The sequence below is a fragment of the Pongo abelii genome, chromosome 21 (genome assembly GCF_028885655.2).
Source record: "Pongo abelii isolate AG06213 chromosome 21, NHGRI_mPonAbe1-v2.0_pri, whole genome shotgun sequence".
NCBI lineage: Eukaryota > Metazoa > Chordata > Mammalia > Primates > Hominidae > Pongo > Pongo abelii.
In genome coordinates, this window is record NC_072006.2 from 68,159,085 (window position 1) to 68,175,832 (window position 16,748).

At 58.9% G+C, this 16,748-nt stretch overlaps 3 protein-coding genes across 10 annotated transcripts in view; 2 read left to right on the top strand and 1 right to left on the bottom strand.

The window, feature by feature from the left end:
* On the top strand, window positions 1–3,472 carry TNFRSF6B (TNF receptor superfamily member 6b). The gene is made up of 3 exons (XM_009233836.4): window positions 1–424; window positions 562–756; window positions 1,496–3,472. The coding sequence occupies exons 1-3, from the start codon at window positions 1–3 to the stop codon at window positions 1,777–1,779; spliced, it is 903 nt and encodes a 300-aa protein (XP_009232111.3). The 3' UTR covers window positions 1,780–3,472.
* Window positions 2,682–11,439, bottom strand: ARFRP1 (ADP ribosylation factor related protein 1). 4 transcript variants are annotated; one of them, XM_009233825.4, is made up of 8 exons: window positions 11,317–11,439; window positions 10,430–10,528; window positions 10,082–10,169; window positions 9,786–9,868; window positions 5,432–5,513; window positions 5,122–5,192; window positions 3,895–3,995; window positions 2,682–3,824 (listed from the first exon to the last, which is right to left on the bottom strand). In XM_009233825.4, exons 2-8 carry the CDS (start codon window positions 10,520–10,522, stop codon window positions 3,737–3,739), a joined length of 606 nt encoding a protein of 201 aa, XP_009232100.1. In that variant the 5' UTR covers window positions 10,523–10,528; window positions 11,317–11,439; the 3' UTR covers window positions 2,682–3,736. The 4 variants fall into 4 exon arrangements, with proteins under 4 accessions (XP_009232100.1, XP_003779452.1, XP_009232102.1 ...); XM_003779404.5 differs by having other exon boundaries at window positions 10,430–10,523; window positions 11,317–11,407; XM_009233827.4 differs by lacking the exon at window positions 11,317–11,439 and adding an exon at window positions 10,915–11,228 and having other exon boundaries at window positions 10,430–10,523.
* Window positions 11,388–16,748, top strand: part of ZGPAT (zinc finger CCCH-type and G-patch domain containing) — a 26,223-nt gene continuing 20,862 nt past the window's right edge. The window contains exons 1-2 of one of the 5 annotated variants that reach the window (XM_054542368.2): window positions 11,388–11,619; window positions 11,996–12,607. In XM_054542368.2, coding sequence (XP_054398343.1) covers window positions 12,024–12,607 — 584 coding nt within the window. In that variant the 5' untranslated portion in view covers window positions 11,388–11,619; window positions 11,996–12,023. The remainder of the gene's footprint in view (window positions 11,620–11,995; window positions 12,608–16,748) is intronic. The other 4 variants (XM_024238790.3, XM_063720574.1, XM_024238789.2 and 1 more) reach the window with 4 other exon arrangements.

Here is a 16,748-nt window from a genome sequence, read left to right on the forward strand (position 1 = left end):
ATGAGGGCGCTGGAGGGGCCAGGCCTGTCGCTGCTGTGCCTGGTGTTGGCGCTGCCCGCCCTGCTGCTGGTGCCGGCTGTACGCGGAGTGGCAGAAGCACCCACCTACCCCTGGCGGGACGCAGAGACAGGGGAGTGGCTGGTGTGCGCCCAGTGCCCCCCAGGCACCTTTGTGCAGCGGCCGTGCCGCCGAGACAGCCCCACGACGTGTGGCCCGTGTCCACCGCGCCACTACACGCAGTTCTGGAACTACCTGGAGCGCTGCCGCTACTGCAACGTCCTCTGCGGGGAGCGTGAGGAGGAGGCACGGGCTTGCCACGCCACCCACAACCGCGCCTGCCGCTGCCGCGCCGGCTTCTTCGCGCACGCTGGTTTCTGCTTGGAGCACGCATCATGTCCACCTGGCACCGGCGTGATTGCCCCGGGTGAGAGCTGGGCGAGGGGAGGGGCCCCCCAGGAGTGGTGGTCGGAGGTGTGGCAGGGGTCGGGTTGCTGGTCCCCGGCTCGCACCCTGAGCTAGGACACCAGTTCCTCTGACCATGTTCTTCCCTCCTGGCTGCAGGCACCTCCAGCCAGAACACACAGTGCCAGCCGTGCCCCCCAGGCACCTTCTCAGCCAGCAGCTCCAGCTCAGAGCAGTGCCAGCCCCACCGCAACTGCACGGCCCTGGGCCTGGCCCTCAATGTGCCAGGCTCTTCCTCCCATGACACCCTGTGCACCAGCTGTACTGGCTTCCCCCTCAGCACCAGGGCACCAGGTGAGCCAGAGGACTGGGGGCACTGCAGGCCAGGCCCACTTGTGCCCTCACTCCTGCCCCTGCACGTGCATCTAGTCTGAGGCATGCCAGCTGGCTCTGGGAAGGGGCCACAGTGGATTTCAGGGGTCAGGGGTCCCTGCATTAGATCCCCACCAAGTCTGCCCCCTCAGGGGTGGCTGAGGATTAGGATCTGAGCCAGGGCACAGCTTCCCCTGGGGAGCCCTGGGATAGTGGACAGCAGTCTCCTAACTGCCCGAGAGGAAGACAGCTGCCTCCTCTGACACGGGGAAACCAAGTCCTGATGTTAACTCTCCTAACTGCCCGAGGGGAAGGTGGCTGCCTCCTCTGACACAGGGAAACCAAGGCCCAATGTTAACCACTGTTGAGAAGTCACAGGGGGAAGTGACACCCTTAACATCAAGTCAGGTCCGGTCCATCTGCAGGTCCCAACTCGCCCTTCCAGTGGCCCAGGAGCCCCAAGCCCTTGCCTGGGCCCCCTTGCCTCTCCCAGCCAAGGTCCGAGTGGCCGCTTCAGCCCCCTAGGCCTTTGCTCCAGCTCTCTGACCGAAGGCTCCTGCCCCTTCTCCGGTCCCCACCGTTGCACTGCCCTCTCCAGCACAGCTCCCTGCACAGGGATTTCTCTCTCCTGCAAACCCCCTGGGTGGGGCCCAGAAAGCAGGGTACCCGCCAGTGTCTGTGGGTGAAATGATCGGACCGCTGCCTCCCCACCCTGCTGCAGGAGCTGAGGAGTGCGAGCGTGCCGTTATCGACTTCGTGGCTTTCCAGGACATCTCCATCAAGAGGCTGCAGCGGCTGCTGCAGGCCCTCGAGGCCCCGGACGGCTGGGGTCCGACACCAAGGGCGGGCCGCACAGCCTTGCAGCTGAAGCTGCGTCGGCGGCTCACGGAGCTCCTGGAGGCGCGGGACGGGGCACTGCTGGCGCGGCTGCTGCAGGCGCTGCGTGTGGCCAGGATGCCCGGGCTGGAGCGGAGCGTCCGTGAGCGCTTCCTCCCTGTGCAATGATCCTGGCCCCCTCGCCCCCACTTATTTATTGTACATCCTTGGCACCCTACTTGCACTAAAAGAGGCTTTTTTTAATAGAAGAAATGAGCTTTCTTAAAGCTTATTTTTATAAAGCTTTTTCGTAAAACTGGTTGTAGTTGCACAGCTACTGGGAGGGCAGCCGGGGACACCTGAGCTGCCCGCTTTGCCCAGATCCCTCAGGCTGCCATCAGAACTGCTGCCCGGGGCTTCCCCTACCTCAGACCCTCAGACAGACCCTCCCTGGGAGGATCAGTGGGGAGTGCCACCTCTGCCCCCGGTGGCTGTGGCACATGGCAGGGGCCCCTGAAGCTCAGGGAGGGTCTAGGGCCTGGGAGGGCATCATTGCTGGAAGAACACGACGGGGCTCAGGCCAGCCCTAGTCGCTGGGGCCCACACTAACCCCCCCTTATGAATTCCTCCCACTCCCAACTCACAGGGGATTTCCCGAGAGGGGACCTGCCAAAGACCTCCTCCAGGCCTCCCATGCTTCCCGGGAAGTGAAGCTTTTCCCCCTCTGGGGCAGGCTCTGAAGCCTCCAGACGCATCCAGAGCAACTGGTGGCCTGCCCCAGCCACTCGCCTCCCCAGCATGGCCAGGTTCCCGTGGCCGGAGGCCCCCCCTAGGTTCAGGGAACCAACCTGCAGAACACACACGCGGTCCCCTGGAGAGGACGTGGGGACTTCCAGGGCCCGACTCCTGTGAGTCACAGCCCCGCAGCTGCTGCACCACCCCCACCCTGACTCATGCTCCTTCCCAGCAGCTCCTCCCGGGACCCCGCGTCCTTCCCACATCCACAGGAAGGGAGTGCCTGGACTCTCCAGGCCCACCTGGGGAGCCCCTCACCTGCCCACCCGCCCCTGAGCAGCCCAGTACCACCGTCACCGTGTCCAACAGCCAGGAGCCTCGGCCCTCCAGGAGGGAAGGGATGGACAGAGCCACACTGGCCGTCTTTATTTTGCACTCACCCTGGGTGGCACTGGGCAGGCGGCTCCCGCCCACAGCCAGACTGAGGAAGAACAGAGCCCTCTGCAGGCCTAGTGGGGGCTGTGCAGGGAGGACCCCAGGACCAGCCTTACTCCCCAGCAGGGGATGCAGGCCCAGCAGAGCACTGACACGGCCCCACAGAGAACCCCTCCAGGAGGTTCTCTCCTGGCTGGGAGAGGGCTCTGGACCCCCACAAACACTCCCCAACTTGCAGGGCTGGGGCATAAAAACAGCCACTCCCAGCAGGCCCCCTCAGCTTTTTGCATCAGTCAGCTCCCTCCTGGAGGATTAAAATGAGGTGAAGCCAGGCCCAGGCGTGGGGTATATGTCTTCCCCCACAGGCCTCCTCAGCCCTGTCCCGAGGCTGCATCACAATCCAGGGCCCCCGCTGGCCTTTGGGGACATGGCCTGGGTCTTCCTCAAGGCAAGATCAACCCCAGACCACTTCCAGGGTCACGGGGTCACAGGGCAGAAGCCAGATGGCAGCCATGGCTGACAGGCCTCCTCCTTGATAGGGCGGAGACAGCCACGGGGTCTCCCCAGCGCTGACAGGCCTCCTCCTCGATGGGGCGGACAGACAGCCACAGGGTCTCCCGAGGGTCCCACAGGGCTGTCCCCATGCAGCCCAAGCCAGCCTGAGCACTGGAGCCCCAATTCCCAACCAGGCCTCCCTCAGACCCCCCAGAAAGGGCCTCGAAAGGCCGCCGCTGCGCGCTGTGGAAAGGCTGCCGCTGCAGGGCCTGGGCCAGCCGGGCTGCCAGACTCCCCTCCAAAGCCTCCGGATGCCTACGCTTTTCCAGACAGAGGAAAGTTTGTCTTCGAGAAAACAAAGAAAATAGAAAACCCCCAAAGCAAAGCAAACCCACCCCCCAGATCAGCAGCATGGGAGCCAACAGGAGGCCACTCCTCCAGCACCAGGGGACCAGCCGTCCCAACAGCAGCGCGGCTGCGCCTACGTGATGTCCCTCTGCCGCGGCGGCCGGTGCACATTCCGCACGACACACTTCACCATCCACTCGATGCCCTCGCGCACCCCTTTGCTGTGAAGACAGGGGGTGTGAGGCGGGGGGTCTTGGTCCCCAAAGCCCCCGCAGGTGCAGCCCCACTCACCCTGTGAGGGCCGAGCAGGCCTGGGTCAGGCAGTCCCGCCTGCCGATCTTGCTGGTGCAGTCGCTGAAGGCCGTCTTGATGTCAGGGATTGAGAGGCACGTCTGGGGGAGGTAAGGCCGTGAGGAGCAGCCCCCACATCTGGCCCTGTCCTGCCTGTGGGCCTGGGACTCTCAGAAGGGCGTACGCCCTTCACCCCAGGAAAACAGAGCTCCAGCAGGGTCCCAGTGTCTCCACAGAGGCCACAGCGGTGAGGACCCTGTGCTCAGCCCAAGGCTGAACGCGGCTGGTAGTGCCTGAGACAAACTTTAGACATCCACACGGCTCCAAGGAGTCCATCCCCCATCCCCTCCCTGGGGGACACCCTGAGCCCCGAGGTGGGGCGCTGAGGACTGAGGCCTCCTGGGCAGTGGCGGAGGCAGGTCCCGGGGGTCCACACAGCCGGGGATGATGGAGGGGTGGGAGCCCTGCATCAGTGATGGGGGCAGTCTGCAGTCATGGTGGCTTCTGCTCACAACCACCTGCCCAGTCTTCAAAGAGCAGCCCTCCCCTCCCCTTTTCCTCCGAGGGGAGACCCCTGCCGCATACCAGGTGTCCCTCTTGTCGGCTGAGATTGTAGGGGAGGCCAGCCCTACAGGCTGGGGGCAACAGAGCCACCCCCAGAGAAGGCGGGAAGTGAAGATTCACCCTGGCCCTCTGGACGCTGGGCTGCTTCTGTGCAAAGCCACTCCAAGAGGACAGCTAGAACTCAGTGTGGCCAGTGCTACTAGGGGCAGTGGCACCTCAGAGGGGTCTTGAGGGGCTGCCCTGGGGGTGGGGCTGGCACAGATGCCACCTCCAAGGGTAGCAGGAACAAGTGAGGGTCAGAGCTGACTCCCACCAGGGCCCCAGCATCACTTCTTTGAGCTCTGAGGTTCACCTGGGTCTCCCCACAGCTTGGCCACACACTCCTGAGACACGGCCGCCCTTCGGGGGAGAGGTGCCCTGCATGGCAGGAAGAGGCCTCTGGGCGCCTGCCCCAAGGTGGGAGAACCTCCAGGGCTGGCAGCAGAAGGTCTGGAGAGGAACCAGGCTTGGGAAGCTGCTGGGGGCAGGGCAGGCCTTGAGAATGGCTCTGTACTCCCTGGGCGGTCACTGGGCCTGGGGTGTCTGGGTGCACACCTGCTCCCCTTGCTGTGGGGGAGGCTGGGGACTCGGGAAGCTGCTGCGGGAGGCAGGCGTGGGGCTCACCTCCACATCCTGCTTGTTGGCCAGCACCAAGACGGGGACACCGCAGAGCGCCTCGCTGGTCACCACCTTCTCTGGGGAGGGCAGGAGAGGCAGTGCCTCACACCCAGCATCCTGCCTCTGACTGCCCAGGGGCCCACAGGTGTGGACGCTGTGACAGCCGCTCCCTCTGCCCCCCCGCCCCGACCCCGTCACCCACTAGGCAGGAGCGCTTCTGACCAGACACTGAGCCTGCCCCAGGCACACAGCTGCCCAAGCTGGACCTGCCCCCACTCACCATCCATCCCTCCCAGAGCAGCCAGGCCGCACTCACCGAACGCCTGCTTGGACTCGGCCAGCCTCTCCTCGTCGGTGGAGTCAATGACGTAGATGACGCCGTGACACTCCGCATAATACTGGGAGGAAGCACCAGGAGTTGGGGCTCAGACCTCACCCTGCCAAGGGCCAGCAGGGCCAGGCCTGTGTCATGGTCACGGTGAGGGGCTCACATGAGGAAGGGGCAAGAGGGCAGCCCCCGACCACAAGACCTTTCTGGGATGCATTCCGGGGTTGCAGGGAGATCTGGTGGAGGTGTCCCCAGACGCTGCTCCTGAGAACCTGCCTGCAACCTTTGGCCTGATGGTGGCCAGAGAAAAAGGTGAAAGACGGATTGGGCCAGGTGTGGTGGCTCACACTTATTATCCCAACACTTTGGGAGGCAGAAGCAGGAGGATCACCTGAGCCCAGGAGTTCACGGCCAACCTGGGCAACATAGTGAGACTCCGTCTCTACAAAAGCTTATGGTAACGTGCGTCTGTAGTCCTAGCTACTCGAGAGGCTGAGGTGGGAGGATGGCTTGAGCCTGGGAGGTTGAGGCTGTAGTGAGCTCTGATCACGCCACTGCACTCCAGCCTGGGTGAGAATGAGAGACCCTGTCTCAAAAAAAAGATAGGGTTTGGGGGCTGGAGGAACCCAGACCACAGCCTGGCCCATTGAGGGAGTGCACCTGTGGGCTCTGTGCCAGCACCTCGTGCAGGGAGGGAGTGTGGCCATGCGGATGACGAGACTGACCAGCGCCATCTACTAAGTGAGCCCTCCCTGCCAGGACAGGGCCAGAGTCACTGAGCTCAGACCTCTGCAGGCTGGGCTGGTCAGTCCTGGGCTCGCTGGCGACACTGCTGGGCAAGACAGGGCACAGCCCCTGCGGCCTCAGGTACAAGTGCTGAGCCCTGGACCAGATGAGTGCACCTCTATCTCAATCAGAAAAAAACACAGCAAACTCCGCGTCCACGTGGAGCAGACAACGGCTCACATTTGCCACTTTGCCTCCAGGCTGTGCCAGCTCTCCTGTCCAGGCATGAGTGCCCAGAGACCTAGAACTGAATGCTGACCAGGTAGGGCAAGCTGGTGGTCAGTGTGTTAAGACACACACACCCGAGAGCGTGAGAAGCCAGGAGGCACAGCCCAACTCTCCGAAATCCTTAGGGTGTCCGAGCAGGGAGTACCAGCAACCCCATCCCAGTGCCAGACAAGCTTGTGCACCTGCACTTCCCACAGTGGAGAGGAGGAGGCCCAAGGCCAGGCCCCCCCACCCCCAGGAACTTCCCACAGTGGAGAGGAGGAGGCCCAAGGCCAGGCACCCTCCAGGGTTCTGCAGGTGGCGAGGCCCCCCCCCACCCCCAGGAACTTCCCACAGTGGAGAGAAGGAGGCCCAAGACCAGGCGCCCTCCAGGATTCTGCAGGCAGCGAGGCCCCCCACCCCGAGGAACTTCTCTGGCCTGCAGACAGGTCCCACACAGAGGCCGCCAGCCCCACAAGGAACCCTGCAGTGTGCAGGCTGTCTGCTGCTGACACAAGGGAGCAGGCGGACCCTAAGGTGGAGACCTCTGTGGTGGGAGGGACGGCTCTGTGGAGGCTGCAGCAAGCCCAGTGAGAGAATCTCCACGTGGCCCCTGGGGCTTCTGAGCAGGGTGGCAGAAGGTTCATGTGCAACCGGGTCCTGGACCATGGGACCACGTGGCCAGAGCCACCCATCACACCTACCAGGCACAAGGTGCACAGCCCAGCAGGGCCACAGTGGATGGGAACGGCACCTCAGGGCTGAGTGCAGGCAGGACCCAGAGCCCCACGCCCCAGTGGAGGCGTCACAGCAATGGTCATTGTGGGGTACCTCACAAGGAAGGGGAAGAGGGAGGTGTCCAAGCGTGGCTCCTGGCTGGCCAGCTGGCCCCAGCGGAGCAGTCAGAGGGACTGTGGGTCTGAGTTTTTCTCCCCAGCAGCAATGAGAGCTCCCCAACTGCAAAGTTCTGGCCAGCCTGAGAGACTAGTGTTACAGCAAAGAACCCAGGAGCTGAGGTCCTGGCACACGCCACACATGTGGACACCAACCCAGGGTCCAGCCCCAGGATGAGGTCAGTTCGCAACGACAGCCCTCTCTGTGGGGGCCTCTGCACAAGGATGCGGGATACAGGAACCAGGGTGGGAGCTGGGGCCTCCCTTCCGGTCCCTCCCAGTGACCTAGGGGGGTCTCTGCTGCTGATCCTCCCAGCTCTGAGCTCAGCAGGGTCAGGAGTCCCGGCCACTAGAGCAGCACATACTCAGCAGACATGCTGACACTAGAGCAACCACATACTCAGCAGACACGCTGAATGATGAGCCACAGCTGCCTCATGGGCATTACTTGCACCTCATGTCTAGGAGACCCTGGTGGGCAGGAGATGGGGCTGCCATCCCACAGCTGGGGACCCAGGGAGCCACTGGCCCCACCAAGATGGTGTCTGGAGAAGGGCTCAGACTGCCAGGAAGTCACACCCCAGCAGAAGTGGTAGTGAACTGGGGGGGCACTCCAGGAAGAATGCAGCCCCAAGACCAGCAGCAAGGATGGGCTATAGTGGCCCCCTTAAGTCTCCCTCTTCCAGTTTCGCCTTAAGAGAGGCCCTCAGGACCTTGGAGGAGCCCCTCTCCAACGTGGAAGTGTGGGTCCATGCAGGGCCGCAGCTGCGGCCAGTGCAGGCATCTCTGGCCCCACTGTATTCTTGCTTCATGTTGGAGAACACTGCACCAGCGGATGGCCTCATTTTGGTTTCTGTGGGATCCACTTTGGCTGCAAAGAGCCATGCTGCCAGGTCACACCTGCCCAGGGCAGCCCACAGTGGGGACCCACCAGGCGATGGTGTGAAGTCCTGGCCAGCCTGGCCCCACGTGGCACAGCATAGCCAGTTCTCCTCCAGAGCTCCCTGCTGGGCCAACCACAGCTCTGCGGATCCTGCAGCCTGAGTCGACCTCTCCTCTCCTGTCCTCGCTGCCTTCCTGGTGCTGACCCCCAATGTACATCCTGTACCTCAACCTGTCTCAGCATCTGTGCCTGAGACACCAGCCTGTGACAAGATCATCATCGTCTGTGTCACTCCCCAAGCATGCCGGGCACTGGACACACAGGCCCTGACTCAGCTTGTCCTGTCTGACTTCAGTGGTCCTACAGGATCTATCAGAGATCACTTGGCCATGGGAGAAATGCCTTCTTGGCTAGAAGTCACAGCAGGACGGGACACTTTGGGGGGGCCTAGGAAAGGGGAACTGGGATCAAAAAGGAGATCAGGACCTGGGCACTCAGCTCTAGAGATGGCAGCTGGCAAGCATCAGGGCAGTCAAGGCACTGGGGCCACCCCACACCCGCTGTGCCAGCCTAGGGCAGGGAGTCCCAGGAAGCCACAGGCTCTGCCCTGCTCAGTGCTGGACTCAGTGCCTGGCCCAGGCTGAGAAAGAGATAAACTGCAGCCTGGGGGGTGTGGGGAAGGGGCACCACACTGGGATCTCAGAAATGCCCAAAACCTGTGCCAAAATAGGAGACTGCCGCTGTGAGACCCTGAGGAGTCTTCTGGTGATCACGGAAGAACAAATGTTAAGCTAGAACTGAGGGAACCTCATCAGGGGAGAGGCAGCCGTCCTGCCATCCCCACATCTGGTCTTTGCCATTTCTGTGTCCTGTGGTGGTTAGCAGCAAGGTCTCTGAGCCGAAAGGAGGCACTCACTTTGGAGGAGTGCAGGGTCCCCGGGTCCCCACACTTTGTCTTGTCCTGACTAAGAAACAGACTGCCCTGACCTCTCTGACCTGGCCAGCGAGGTTGCCCTTAGGCTCAAACCCAAGCCAGGGTTTGAACATTCCCAGACACTTCTAAGATGTTTAGGTTGTTAACATAATGTTCAGGTTTCAAAACATTGAAAGAAACTAGCCCCAGCCCTGAACCCAGTTCCCCCCGGCTTCAGGCATGACCAGTGAACACGCTCTTCTCTCGCTGGTCACCTGAGGATGCCGCACTCTGTCAACAGGTTCCCCTAATACGTGCTCTAACCTGAGGATGCCGCACTCTGTCAACAGGTTCCCCTAACACATGCTCTGATCTGATCGCCTTGGCATTTAGTGATTCTTTCCCTGGAATCTCCACTGGCCCCATCGCAGTGAACTCCCAAGTGGGAAACTCCCCTACCACCACTTTTGGGGCAACTTTAGCTAAGGGTTCGGCTGGGACAAAACGGAGCCACTCGGGAACCTGGGACAGGACCAGAGGGAAAACCGCAGGGACAGAGTGGGTAAGGAAAGCTGCTGAGGAAGGGCCCAAAGGGTGCACTCTGGAAAGAAATGGCACTGGAGGGCTGGGGTGGGGGTGGTCCTGGCCAGGGAGTCTTACCTTGTCCCACAAAGACTGCAGCTCTTCCTGCCCTCCTAAGTCCCAGAACATGAGCCGAGCCTTTCCCACATCCACAGTGCCGACTGGGGAGAGGAGGAAACAGGCAAGGCTCGTGACCTTGGTCCTCGACACACCCAGTCCCAGCTCTCCCAGGGGATGGGGCAAACCATGCTGGTGCCACTCAAATGAGACTTGAGAGGGGCCCGACAGGGCTGTGGCCACGGGCCAGCTGGACTGTGAACATCACGGCATCCTCAAGGCCCCAAACCCACAGCCCTGCTATTTAGACCCCTTACTGTTTAGACCCACGGTGGTGGTGATTTTGGATAGACTCATCCCCTTGTAGTTCTTGTTAAATCGGGTTTTCGACTGCTCCAGGAAGGTCTGAGGAGAGAGGGAGAGGCAAACACATCAAGTAGGGGCTACACTGGCTTCCCAAATATCCTTACTCAGGTCTGTTCTTTAAAAGACAAAAACAGAAACAGAGCAACACTCTGCTCTTCAGGAAGCTGGTGGTGACTATCCTGCCGTCTCAGGTGAAATTTGGGTTCTGTCTGGGTAGTGAACATGCAGCTGACAGCACAAAACCGAAGGGGGCGCCACCAGGCCGCGGGAAAGGTGCGCGCAAGGGAGTGGGCACTCACCGTCTTCCCAGCATTGTCCAGGCCCAGGATCAGGATGCAGTACTCGTCCTTCTGAAACATGTACTTGTACAAGCCCGACAGCAGCGTGTACATCCTGCCCTGGGCACCCCAACATATGTCAGTGTGCAGCCAGAACGCACCTCCCCTCCCCGGGCTTCTCCACGGTGGTCAGTGGCGCCCCACGTCCAGCTGACCGCTCAGGACGAGAGCCTGGGGGCCATTTCCGACTCCTCGTCCCTCTTCCACCCCATCCATCCCTCTGTAACTTCTCCCAGGTCAGCCGCCACTCTGTCCTTCTGCTCACAGCAATGACTGCGACCTTTCCGAATACACATCGGTTCCGGTCCCTCCCCTGCTCGCGGGACTACCCAGCCAGTGTTCACAGTGAGCTCAGCTGCGCTCCCGCCCTCCCCCGAGGTTTCGCTCCCACGCTTCACGCGCGCGGAACGGGGAACACACTCGCTGCAGCCCCGCCTGGGCTTTACCTGCAGTTACCACAGCACCCTCGAGCGTCAGCCCCGCGCCCCACCCGGGAGCAGCGAGCCGCCGGCGCGCTCCCCAGGAGCCCCTGCGGGCGCCGGGTAGGGACGCCCCATCACCCCATTTCTTAAAACGGGGACGGCCTGGGGGGAGCGGACTACAGGGCGGGTGAGCAGCGGCCCGGCTGCTCCTGGAGTGCACCCGGAGGCGGCGCGCGGCAGGCAGGGAACGACTGCGAAGGAAGAACCCGGGTCGCGGCCCCCGGCTACGTCCGCCCCATGCCGCGGCCGCCAGGTTTGAGGCTCGCCGACAAGCAGCTAAAGCTGGCTCCTGTCACACCCGCGTCCCACCTCGAGTCCTGGGCCGCCCCTCGGGCCTCGCGCCCCACCCCACAGCCTGCGGCCTACCTGCGTCCGCCGCGCCCTCGGAGCCGCTGCTGCTGACCCCCGCTGACCTCCGCTGACCCCGCGCTAACCCCGCGCGGCGCCTGACGGGACGCGGACCGGCCTCAGAGAATGAGCTGAACCGCGTCCCGGCGGCCTCCGCGCCCCGCTTCCCGGCTGCCCCCGCGCGCCAAGCACTTCCGGAAGCGGCGGCGCTCGGGAGGAAGTGCCCGTCGGCTGCTGGGGCGAAAAGGGGGCGCCGGGCCGCTCTAGCCGGTGAGGAAACCGCTAGAGCTGCGGTTGCGGCTGGGAAACCGCGCGGAGGAGGTGCCCGGCCGGGGACCAGGGGGCCGCGGTTTGCGGGGACGCCGCCCTGGCCAGACGGAAGAGACGCCGGGCGGGGGGGCGCGGCCGGCCTGGAAGGCGGCGGGCGCGGCGGAGGGCCGGGCGGCGGGGCGCCCCGCGGGGAGGGGGCTCCGGAGTGGCGCGGGACCCTGCTAGCGGCGAGCCCACGGCGGCTCGGAAGGGAAGCGCGGAGCCTGAGCGGGGGTACCCGGGCTGCGACCTCTGCGCTGGGAGCTGTGCCTCTGAGCCGGTGTCTCCCCGAGGGAAAGGGGACGTGCCCGTGCCCGTTCCCGTGCCCGCCCTCAGCCTGTGGGGTCGGTCCCGAGACGCGGGGCTCACCTGGCTTCTCTTCTCGCAGCCCTGGTCCAGCGCCTCCCTCTCTCAGCATGGACGAGGAGAGCCTGGAGTCGGCCTTGCAGACCTACCGTGCGCAGTTGCAGCAGGTGGAGCTGGCCCTGGGCGCCGGCCTGGATTCGTCTGAGCAGGCGGACCTGCGCCAGCTGCAGGGGGACCTGAAGGAGCTCATCGAGCTCACCGAGGCCAGCTTGGTGTCTGTCAGGAAGAGCAGGTTGCTGGCCGCGCTGGACGAAGAGCGCCCGCGCCGCCAGGAAGATGCTGAGTACCAGGCTTTCCGGGAGGCCATCACTGAAGCGGTGGAGGCACCAGCAGCGTCCCCTGGGTCCGGATCAGAGACCGTTCTTAAAGCAGAGGCGGGGCCAGAATCTGCGGCAGGTGGGCAGCAGGAGGAAGAGGGAGAGGACGAGGAAGAGCTGAGTGGGACAAAGGTGAGCGCGCCCTACTACAGCTCCTGGGGCACTCTGGAGTATCACAACGCCATGGTGGTGGGAACGGAAGAGGCGGAGGATGGCTCGGCGGGTGTCCGTGTGCTTTACCTGTACCCCACTCACAAGTCTCTGAAGCCGTGCCCGTTCTTCCTGGAGGGAAAGTGCCGCTTTAAGGAGAACTGCAGGTAAAGCCTTTTGTTGTCAGATGCCAACCTTAGGGGCGTAAAGGGCACGCACACAGGTTCGGGTCAGGATCGGCCCTCCCTTTGCTTTGCAGTTTTGTCTTAGCTTCCTGGGGCAGGCGTGCTTTGACCGCAGTGTCTGTGTTCAGGCGTCTACGTCTTTCTTCTGGGGTGAATCAAGAAACATGGAAGGAGGCCGGGTGCGGTGGCTCACGCCTGTAATCCCAACACTTTGGGAAGCCGAGGCGGGCAGATCACCTGAGGTCAGGAGTTCAAGACCACGCTGGTCAACATGGTGAAACCCCATCTCCTTAAAAACACAAAAATGAACCAGTTGTGGTGGCGTGCACCTGTGGTCCTAGTTACTCAGGAGGCTGAGGCAGGAGAGAATTGGTTGAACCCAGGAGGCCGAGTTTGCAGTGAGTGGAGATGGAGTCATTGTACTGCAGCCTAAGCAACAGTGCAAGGCTTATGTGGAAGAGAATAGGTCTCCAACCTATCGTCAGTTTTTTTTTTGGTGGTGGTTTTAATTTTTTTTGAGACAGAGTCTTACTTTGTCAACCAGGCTGGAGTACAGTGGCATAGTCCTGGCTCACTGCAGCCTGGACCTCCTGGGCTCAACTGATCCTCCTGCCTCAGCCCCCCTAGGAGCTGGGCTACAGACTCACGCTACCACACCCAGCTAATTTTTATATTACTATAGTTTTTTTCTTTTTTTGAGACGGAGTCTTGCTCTGTCGCCCAGGCTGGATGCAGTGGCACGATCTCGGCTCACTGCAAGCTCTGCCTTCCGGGTTCAAGCAATTCTCCTGCCTCAGCCTCCTGAGTAGCTGGGATTACAGGCGCCCACCAGCATGCCTGGCTAATTTTTTTGTATTTTTTAGTAGAGACGAGGTTTCACCATGTTAGCCAGGATGGTCTCAATCTCGTGACCTCGTGATCCACCCACCTCGGCCTCCCAAAGTGCTGGGATTACAAGCGTCAGCCACCGCGCCTGGCCTTTTTTTTTTTTTTGGAGACAGAGTTTCATTCTCCTCACCCAGGCTGGAGTGTAGTGGTGCAATCTCAGCTTACCGCAACCTCCGTCTCCCGGGTTGAAGTAATTCTCTGCCTCAGCATCCAGAGTAGCTGGAATTACAGGCGCCTGCCACCACGCCCGGCTAATTTTTTGTATTTTTAGTAGAGTTGGAGATTCACCATCTTGGCCAGGCTGGTCTTAAACTCCTGACCTCGTGGTCCGCCCGCCTCGGCCTCCCAAAGTGCTGGGATAACAGGCGTGAACCATCAAGCCCAGCTAATTTTTGTATTTTTAGTAGAGGTGGGGTTTTGTCATGTTGCCCAGACTGGTTTCACACTCCTGAGCTCAAGTGATCCACCTGCTGTGGCCTCCCAAAGTGCTGCGATCACAGGTGTGAGCCACTGCGCCTGGCCCTGTTGTTAGTTTTATTCTCTAAAGTTCAACTTTTAAATTTTACTTTTATGGAGATTTTCAAACATACCCCAAATTAGAGAGCTTAGCATAATCACCGCCCATGGTCCATCATCCAATGTCCTCATTTATTAACATTTTGCCAGTCTCATTTTGTCTGTTCTCCCTGCCCTACTTCTTTCTTTCCTGGGCCATTTTAAAGCAAATTCCAGAAGTTACTGGGTTTTTCCAACTATGAATACTTCATAGTTGCATCTCTAATCTAACTGATTAGGAAATTACTTAAAAAGTAACTTCTTGGAAGTTCAAGTCCGATGGGAGGACAAAAAAGAGTAACTTCCATGTCATAATAGGTAACACATTTAATGGTAATACCTCTTCCGTATTCAAATATCCACAGTTATTACTGTGATGTCTCTATTTCCCTAAGCGCATAGCTTTATTTTTCCTCCTTTTTACTTTCGTCTTAGAAGAAATATTTACCAAGCCTTCTAGTAGGTAGTTTTCTTTTTTAGCCAATAGTTCAGGCTGACTGCGTAACCATCCCTAGTTCTAGTTCTAGTTCTTTGAATTTGAATGTCTTCCTTTTTTTTTTTTTTTTTTGAAACAGTGTCTTGCTGCTCTGTCACCCAGGCTGGAGTGCAGTGGCACAATCTTGGCTCACTGCAATCTCTGCCTCCCTGGCCCAAGCCATCCTCCCACGTCAGCCTCCCTAATAGCTGATACTACAGGCGTGCACTGCCATGCCCAGCTAATTTTTTGTATTTTTTGTAGAGACGGGATTTCACCATGTTGCCCAGGTCTCGAATTCCTGATCCCCTTGATGAGAGATCTGACACATCCCTGTGGTGCTTCCTCTGGGCCAGGCACTGCTCCAAGAGTTTCATACACTTTCATTCATCTGTGCAACAGCCATGTAGGTAGGCCCTGCAGTCACACCATTTGACAGAGGAGGAAACAGGAGTAGAAGAACTGAGTGGCCCAGGGCTTCGAGGATCAGAGGGCTCCGGTTGCCCCCAGCCCTCGTTCCGTCCCCTGCTCCACCCGGTGCTGCTTGCTGTGTCAGCATCAGGCCTGATCTGAAGGCTTCTGGGGCATCTTACAGACGCCCACCTTGCCACCATTCAGGACTGATAAGTTCTCTTGGATTTGCGTTGGACTTTTTTTTTTTTTTTTAAGATGGAGTTTCACTGTTGTTGCCCAGGCTGGAGTGCAATGGCACGACCTCCACCTCCTGGGTTCAAGGGATTCTCCTGCCTCAGCCTCCCGAGTAGCTGGGATTACAGGCGCCTGCCACCACATAGTGCCCAGCTAATTTTTATATTTTTAGTAGAGGCGGGGTTTCACCATGTTGGCCAGGCTGGTCTTGAACTCCTGACCTCAGGTGATCCCACCTTGGTTTCCCAAAGTGCTGGGATTACAGGCATGAGCCACCACACCCGGCCCAGGATTTCTTTGTATATTCTGGATATTCATCCCTTATGAAGTACATAGTTTGCAGATATTTGCTCCCATTGTTTGGGTTCTTTTCACTTGATATAGTGTTCTTTGATGCACAAACATTTTAAATTTTGATGCAGTGCAATTTATTGTTTCTTTATTGCCTATGTTTTTGTCATCAGATTTAAGAAACCATCACCTCATCCATAGTTATGAGGATTTTCACCTATGTTTTCTTCTAAGAGTTCTGTAGTTTTAGCTGTTAATTTAGGTCTTTGATCCATTTTGAGTTAATTTTTGTATATGTTATTAGGTGAGGGTCCACTTCATCCTTTTGTATGTGGATTTCCAGTTTTCCCAGCACCATTTGTTGAAAAGACTGCTTTTTCTCCACTGAATGGTCTTGGCACTCTTATCCAAAATCAATTGGCCATATATGTAAGGGTTTATTTCTGAGCTCTCTCTCCTGTTCCATTGGTGTATATGTGCCAGTACCACACTGTTTTGATTATTATAGCTTTGTAATAAGTTTTAAACTCAGGAAGTGGTAGTTATTCACCATTTGCTCCTCTTTTTCAAGTTTGTTTTGTTTCTGGATCCTTTGCAATTTCATATGAATTTTAGAATTGGCTTGTCCAATTCTGTATAAAAGACAGTTTGAATTTTGATATGGTTTGCATAGAATGTGTAGATCTGTTTGGGGCACATTGTCATTTTTACAATATTAAGCCTTCTGGCTGGGCGTGGTGGCTGATGCCTGTAATCCCAGTACTTTGGGAGGCTGAGGCAGGCATATCACTTGAGGTCAGGAGTTCAAGACCAGCCTGGCCAACATGGTGAAACCCTGTCTCTACTAAAAATAAAAAACAAATTAGTCGGAGGTGGTGCACACCTGTAATCCCAGCTACACGAGAGGGTGAGGCAGGAGAATTGCTTGAACCTGAGAGGAGGAGGTTGCGGTGAGCTGACATCATGCCACTGCACTCTAGCCTGGGCAACAGAGGGAGACTCCATCTTAAACAACAACAATAACAAAAGAAAAAAAACAATATTAAATCTTCCAATTCATGAATGAAGGATCTATTTATTTAGGTCTTTAATTTCTTTCAACAGTGTTTTGTACTGTATAAGTCTTGCACATTCTTGGTTAAATAAGTATTATTTTTGATGCTTCTCTAAGGAATTGTTTTTCTTTTCCTTTTTTTTTTTTTTGAGACAGAGTCTTGCTCTGTCACCCAGGCTGGAATGCAATGGCACAATCTCACTCACTGCAAC

Bases quoted from the DNA above. Each gene is read 5' to 3' on its own strand.
- TNFRSF6B (XM_009233836.4), top strand. From the start codon at position 1: ATGAGGGCGCTGGAGGGGCCAGGCCTGTCGCTGCTGTGCCTGGTGTTG. The intron at 425-561 runs GTGAGAGCTGGG...TCCTGGCTGCAG, and splicing joins CACCGGCGTGATTGCCCCGG to GCACCTCCAGCCAGAACACA. The intron at 757-1,495 runs GTGAGCCAGAGG...ACCCTGCTGCAG, and splicing joins CCTCAGCACCAGGGCACCAG to GAGCTGAGGAGTGCGAGCGT.
- ARFRP1 (XM_009233825.4), bottom strand. From the start codon at position 10,522: ATGTACACGCTGCTGTCGGGCTTGTACAAGTACATGTTTCAGAAGGAC. The intron at 5,193-5,431 runs GTGAGTGCGGCC...TGCCCTCCCCAG, and splicing joins CGAGTCCAAGCAGGCGTTCG to AGAAGGTGGTGACCAGCGAG. The intron at 3,996-5,121 runs GTGAGCCCCACG...TACCTCCCCCAG, and splicing joins CCAACAAGCAGGATGTGGAG to ACGTGCCTCTCAATCCCTGA.